Source organism: Cebus imitator, unplaced genomic scaffold (assembly GCF_001604975.1).
Source record: "Cebus imitator isolate Cc_AM_T3 unplaced genomic scaffold, Cebus_imitator-1.0 Scaffold10, whole genome shotgun sequence".
Taxonomy (NCBI): domain Eukaryota; kingdom Metazoa; phylum Chordata; class Mammalia; order Primates; family Cebidae; genus Cebus; species Cebus imitator.
This window is the reverse complement of record NW_016107325.1, coordinates 10,506,142-10,513,389: the sequence shown is the minus strand read 5'-3', so window position 1 is coordinate 10,513,389 and position 7,248 is coordinate 10,506,142. Positions and strand designations below refer to the sequence as shown.

Here is a 7,248-nt window from a genome sequence, read left to right as displayed (position 1 = left end):
TATATATATATATATATATATATATTTAAAATATATACCACATACCACACACAAGCTGGCAAACACAATAGATATGGAGTTGTCTAGTTGTGTATATACATGTGTGTGTAAGTGTGTTTATTTCTAACCCACACTGAACAAATATAGTGTTTTAAATTTGAATTAGTTGTCAAGTTTTAAAAATAAGACATTTTCTCACAAAAGTAAATACACTGGTTATGCTTGAGCTCATATTTTTGCATGGCAACAATATCTAGAGCTGAAGAGAGGTCACCTCTTTCCGATGTAGCTTGCATTCTCCATTTCACTAATAATAATTTTTAAATTGAGTCATTTATCATCATATATGTGGCTCAGCTCATTAGTCTTCCTTGGCAGTAAGAAACAACCATTATAGTAGCCTCATTAATGTTGTTCCCTTAACAAAAAGTAATTCCAGAAATGTATCAGAGAATACTGAGATTCTACCCCTTTAGATACACAGCACTATAGCACTTTAACTGTTTTCATGTAGGACTCTTACATGGTAAAACTATCTGAATAAGTTGGACACCCAGAAAGATGGAGAGGTGATGATAGTGATATAACAAAAAAAGCAGCCAGCTTTGTTTTTTACTCCTAAATATTAAGTCCTTTAATTTTCATAAAAAGAATATGAAGCAAGTACTGTGACTATCCCATTTTACTAATAATGAAACTGAGACAGTTAATTAACTCTCCTATTATATGTAGTCAGTAAATAGCAGAGCCATAGTTTGAACCCAGCAATCTAGTCTCTACTTTTAATTACTCATGATGGCTATATAAGAAAGATTTTATCCTATACCTACAATTTATTAGGATTCTGTTCTTAAAACATTAATTGACTTCTTTTTTAGGGCACAACCAATCAAATACACAAAAAAAGGCGTTGTAGCTCTTATCTCCTTTCAGAAGATATGCTGAATGATCCCAACATCAGACAGAGAGCAATGAGTAGAGCAAGCATATTAACAAACACTGTAGAAGGTATGTAATAATCTTCTTTTCACCATATAGATTCTTAAATAAAATTAACGTAAATCAGGTCAACCTTAAATAGGCCCATGAAGTTCTTAGGAAGAATTCAGAGACTATAAAGTGGTTTTAAGCAATGGTAAATATAAACAATGGATACTGATATCATTGTTTTTATGTATTTTATAAAGTTATAAAGTTATTTGCTATTAAAAACAGGCATGGGTAACATGGCAAAATGACTTTGCAAAAACGAAAAAAAAAAAAAANAAAAAAAAAAAAAAAAAAAAAAAAAACGCAAAACACAAAACACAAAACAGGTGGTGGTGATTTGACCTTTCAAAGATAAGTAATTTAGTGGTAATTGATACAGAAAACAAGGTTAACACAGAGCTATGTGATTCCGTCACTATATAATCTTACAAATTACCTATTCACTCAAAATTTGTCTCTTCTAATAAGTAAAGATAGTCAAAGGGTGACAACTTTACAAACTGTGCTGACTCCTACTCTCTCCCCTGACAATATGCCCCAGTCCTACCTAGTCCCTGGTCTAACACCTCACCCCCAACATTCCCATCATGGGATGAGACAAAGTGCCTACCCATCCCTTAAATGAATGGTAAGAAGTAAATGGGCTACTGGTGTGAAATGTCTGTTTCATGGGTCCTCCATAAATTATTTCTAGTCGCTTGGTTCAAGGATTGTTTTCATATGTGAGCTGTTACAGTAAGAGTTTTTTCTGGATAGAGTAGTCTTGTCTTATTGTTGTCATGGGACTACAAACAGAGGCAAAAAATATGTATATTGGTGGAAAATATATATTTCTCTGTTAAGGAGACATTGGTCCTCCTTTTTACTATCACGTTAGGTGCATTTTTCTCTGAAAGATGCCCACATATCTGCTTTCAGTAATTCATTTAACTTTCTTCCCCTCACTTACGCTTAGGCAATGAACACGTCATACTAGACTTATGTAAGAGGCTACGCTTTCATGGAAACAATACTGTTTTTCAAAATCTAAACCACAAACCTTGTTTCAATATTAGAGTGCCTGGCTGATTTGTATCTGGTTAGGATTAAAATATACAAATGGCTAACTCCATGTCCTCTGTTTTTTTTTTTTTCTCCCAGAACTTGAAGAATCCAGACAAAAATGTCCACCTTGGTGGTACAGATTTGCACACAAATTCTTGATCTGGAATTGCTCTCCACATTGGATAAAATTCAAAAAGTGTGTCTATTTTATTGTAATGGATCCTTTTGTAGATCTTGCGATTACCATTTGCATAGTTTTAAACACATTATTTATGGCTATGGAACACCACCCAATGACTGAGGAATTCAAAAATGTACTTACTATAGGAAACTTGGTAAGTCTCTTATTGTGTGTTATGTACTCATAGTTTCTCTCTTTAGTTGTCATCACTGTCATTTTATATTTTTTATGTAAGATGAATCTGCAGCCTCATAATTATGCATATTCAGAACTTACCATATGAATGGATGTATAGAGTCAAGTTTCTGGTTATATCTTTAAAATAATTGTGCAATAGTGTTAAGGTCTATAAGTGACAATACTATTTCTTTTTTTCTTTTTTTTTTTTGAGACAGAATCTCACTCTGTCGCCAGGCACCAGGCTGGAGTGCAGTGGCACAATCTTGGCTCACTGTAACCTCCGCCTCCCAGGTTCAAGCAATTCTCCTGCCTCAGCCTCCCGAGTAGCTGGGACTAGAGGCACACGCCACTACGCCAAGCTATTTTTTTTTTGTATTTTTAGTAGAGACGGAGTTTCACCATGTTGGCCAGGATGGTATCGATCTCTTGACCTCATGATCCGCCCTCCATGGCCTCCCAAAGTGCTGGGATTACAGGCTTGAGCCACCGTGCCTGGCCAACAATACTATTTCTATAACGAGTTACCATCTTGGGCTTTGATAATGATTTTTTCTTCCAGCATATTTCTTGGGAGCAACACTTAAAATTTTTGGTTCTTACACCTTCATAACTACATTGCTGCTTTTTTTTTGTAAGTACGCATCTCACATATTTTCAGCAAACCTATGGATGCATTGTTTTGAACATAATAGTGTGAAGTGTTGGGTAGTTGGAGTCCAAAAGACATGTGTTTGAATGACGTTTCTGCATTATATGAGTGATATGGCCTTGGACAAATATTTTAAACTCCATATTATTTAATCATTTATAAAATAATATTTCATTATAAAATAATAATCAATTTCATTTATCATATTGTTGGGAGGATTAAATACTAGCTACTTATTAGCCTGGCATATAGTAAGTACACAACAAATTAAAGCTATCATCAACATCATTATCATCACAATTTCAATAACTCAATGAAACAAGCTTTAAAAAAAACAATTTTGAGAAACCAGAATGGTTGAACTGGACATAGAAGACTCAAAGATAGGTGAAAAGGTGATCGACAGGCTTCTAGAAGATTTAAGATCCAATTAGGAAAATTGATGCCAGAGCAATCTCTGAAATGTGCAGTGCTAGTCACATTAACTCATGGTAAACAAAGCCAGAGTTTGATTATAGATGTGAGGCAGGCACCTGCTCTTTATAAGGGCCAGAGAATCCCAGTTTATAGGCTCTTCATAAATCATGAATAACTCTGGGTATCTTTGTCAATGCCTATATAAGATAATTTTACTTTTGCTGTGGTCCCAAACCAACTGATCGTTGGAGACCCGAAGTTCTTTTCTTGGTCTATCTTCCCTTCTAAATTGTCTACAAATATTCCAAGTTAGAATGTTTTCCCCCATGTACTCTCTGAGTTAGCATTCTTCCTCCCTTCAACTCATCTTTGGAGAAAGGCAAAGTTTCTAATTGTTGGTGGAGGTCCGGATCATGCAAATAAGTACCTTCTCACTGAGATGACGGCATCCCTGTGAACTCAGAAAGGATTTACTCATTCACAGCTATTACCACAACCTCAATCCAGCTGCTCCCTGCCAATCATCTTGATCCTGTATTATTTGAAAATTGTCTCCTACCATTATAGACCTAAACATTTCCCTTAGAAACTTCTTTGGTCAGATTTCTTGAGTCAAAGTGCACCCAAAGGATCCATAAACAAGTCTTTCACTGTTTCTTTTTTAAGTGAGTCCTTTGATACCAGCATCATGAATTAATGATATTTTACAATGCACTTTTGTGTCAAAGCTTTAGAAGTCTTACTTTAGCTGCCACAATGTCAATTAAATTCTTTTTTCTCTTCTGCTGATAAATCTTTAAAGAGTGAGTCAACATGTTCTTTATTACTCTAACAGTTGTCAGATCAGAAAAAAAAGACTGGCTCAAAATTTCAGTAACAAATTATGTTTTCTTTCTATCTTCCTCTAGCACAACTTTTGACCCACATAAATTCTTTGAAAATAGTGACTGTGTCAATAATAAAAGGTTTTACTTTTCTGAAATCTTAATATGCTCTTCTAAAATGCTGTCTGAAAATTATGAGCACTGACAGGAGAGTTAGAGTTTCTCAACATTTTGATGCTTATATGAGAGCCATGGAAAGAGCGATACCTAGTTTATAGGATTAAGTTAGATAAGAACATCCATTTATAAAGTATTTAGAAAATTGTCTGGAACACAATAAATGCTAAGCAAACTGATTATTATCATTGTGTATTGATTCCCTACTTGCTAATATGAACAGAAAAACATTATATTTCTCACTTAGGTCTTTACTGGAATCTTTGCAGCTGAAATGGTATTAAAACTGATTGCCATGGATCCATATGAGTATTTCCAAGTAGGCTGGAATATTTTTGACAGCCTTATTGTGACTTTAAGTTTAGTGGAGCTCTTTCTAGCAGATGTGGAAGGATTATCAGTTCTACGATCATTCAGACTGGTAAACTAACTAATGTTACCGTTATGTTCTATAATAAAGGAGTGTTTCTTTGGTTTGCATTATTATTTAAAACTTTTGGGAATTTGACTCAAAAGGTAAGATTAATCTTGATATCTGTATCTAGTAAAATAAAATCCATTCATTGATAAATGTATAGATTTTGAAGAACTAAAACCACATGAATATTTTAATTTTACAATTTTTGAAGACATGCTCAATTCTAATTTGAAGTACCTGCTAATATAATAGAAACATTTTTATTATACTAATATAGTGTAATAATTTATTTCACAGTAAGAAGCTTATGGCTTACAGAGTTTCAACTATTATATGCTCATAACTTTATGGATTTTTTAATTAAAGATCAAATTGTTATTCCCCAAAACAGTTGTTGTCTAATCATAGTACAAAAACAAATAAAGACTTTTTAAAGCACAGCTTTCTAATATGCTGGATTTTATCTAAATGTATAAAAGTATTAGAAAACGGAATTAAGGATACATTATCAATTCTAAAAGAAATAATAAACTATAATAAAAGACTTCTAAAGCAATCCTGAACTGAAAATATATACTTTCTTCATAATATGTGTTGTAATTGTCTTATGGCAAGTAGAACAAAATAACAGCATACTGAAAATAGATGAAAATGCAAAATAAAAATAATTGATTTTAGCCAAATAATAATGACAATAATACAGGACTTAAAGACTGATTTAAACTTTGACCAAAAATCATGATTGGAAACACTGAAACATTTTCACAATGATTAATATGAAATTTTATATTTGCTTTTAGCTTCGAGTCTTCAAGTTGGCAAAATCCTGGCCAACATTGAACATGCTGATTAAGATCATTGGTAACTCCGTAGGGGCTCTAGGAAACCTCACCTTGGTGTTGGCCATCATCGTCTTCATTTTTGCTGTGGTCGGCATGCAGCTCTTTGGTAAGAGCTACAAAGAATGTGTCTGCAAGATCAATGATGACTGTACGCTCCCACGGTGGCACATGAACGACTTCTTCCACTCCTTCCTGATTGTGTTCCGTGTGCTATGTGGAGAGTGGATAGAGACCATGTGGGACTGTATGGAGGTCGCTGGTCAAGCTATGTGCCTTATTGTTTACATGATGGTCATGGTCATTGGAAACCTGGTGGTATGTAACCAGATATTCAAATATTTTAAATTATCTGTGTAAATTATTTTGTGACGATGTGATCTATTTTTATAATTTTGTAATTAATGATATCTAAAAATATTAATTACAACAGAATAGTGATACTTGTAATATAAGAAAGAACAGGAAAGAGAACAAAATGTTGCATTAGTTTCCCTAGCCAAATAATCCGTACATATTTATATTTTTCAAAATCACTGCTTATTCATTTTAATGCAAAGCTTTCTATCTTTTTCTCTAATTTTGAGAGAGATGACATATGCTTTCTTGAAGCTACACTAGTAAATAATGTTTAATTAAGTTAACAGTAACAAAAATGAAGTTAATAGTGGACTAGGGCAAATGAAAGGACCAGTTCCACCACTTTATAGCCACGTATAAGACCAGCATCTATAGCAAGAATCAACACCTATTCTCCACAGGCCAAAGCCAGTCTAATGCCTGTTTTTGTGTGGCCCTGGGAGCTAAGAATGATTTTTACATTTTTAAGTGGTTAAAATAATCAAAAAAAGAATAAATGACACATGCACATTATATGAAATTCAAATTTTAGCATTCATCAATTTTATTCAAATGTGGGCATGTTCATTCATTTTCGTATCTTCTATGGCTGCTTTTATATTACAATGGCAGAGATGAATAGCTGCCATAGAAATAATATGTCCAGTAAGTCTAAAATATTTATTATTTGGCCCTTTACGAAATAAATTTGCCAACCACTGGTTTATAGTATCACATGCACATAGCAATCTGCCTGTTTTTCCAATTAGTGTTTTCTTGGCTTGTACTTCTTTTTATTTTTTCTTCCTTATACTGATTAGTAAAAACTTTAAAGCTTACAAGCAGGAGAAAATTGGGATAAGATCCTCTTCTATGAACCACTCATCTCAATTCTCGAATCTGCCATGTTGACCTGTCTCAATTGGTCAGCTTGACATCAAATCTCTCATCAGGCATTCAGAAGGTGAGGTATGGTAACAGCTATATAGTAAGTGCCTTCACCTCCCACTGGGTTGAAAAACATTACTAAAATTTTGTTTTCCTTGCAACCAATATAAAAAAAGGGATTCAGGTGGGGTGCGGTGGCTCACACCTGTAATCCCAGCACTTTGGGAGGTCAAGGTAGGCGAATCAAGAGGTCAGGAGATTGAGACCATTCTTGCCAACATGGTAAAACTCCATCTCTACTA

At 33.9% G+C, this 7,248-nt stretch overlaps 1 protein-coding gene and 1 long non-coding RNA gene across 4 annotated transcripts in view; one reads left to right on the top strand and one right to left on the bottom strand.

Annotated features, from left to right (window-relative positions):
• Positions 1-7,248, bottom strand: part of LOC108317754 — a 153,651-nt gene that overhangs the window by 12,435 nt on the left and 133,968 nt on the right. The window lies entirely within an intron of this gene.
• Positions 1-7,248, top strand: part of SCN9A (sodium voltage-gated channel alpha subunit 9) — a 185,886-nt gene that overhangs the window by 104,170 nt on the left and 74,468 nt on the right. For all 3 annotated transcript variants that reach the window (XM_017548396.2, XM_017548412.2, XM_017548392.2), the window contains exons 13-16: positions 879-1,008; positions 2,131-2,369; positions 4,710-4,883; positions 5,681-6,037. In XM_017548396.2, the coding sequence (XP_017403885.1) occupies positions 879-1,008; positions 2,131-2,369; positions 4,710-4,883; positions 5,681-6,037 (900 nt within the window). The remainder of the gene's footprint in view (positions 1-878; positions 1,009-2,130; positions 2,370-4,709; positions 4,884-5,680; positions 6,038-7,248) is intronic.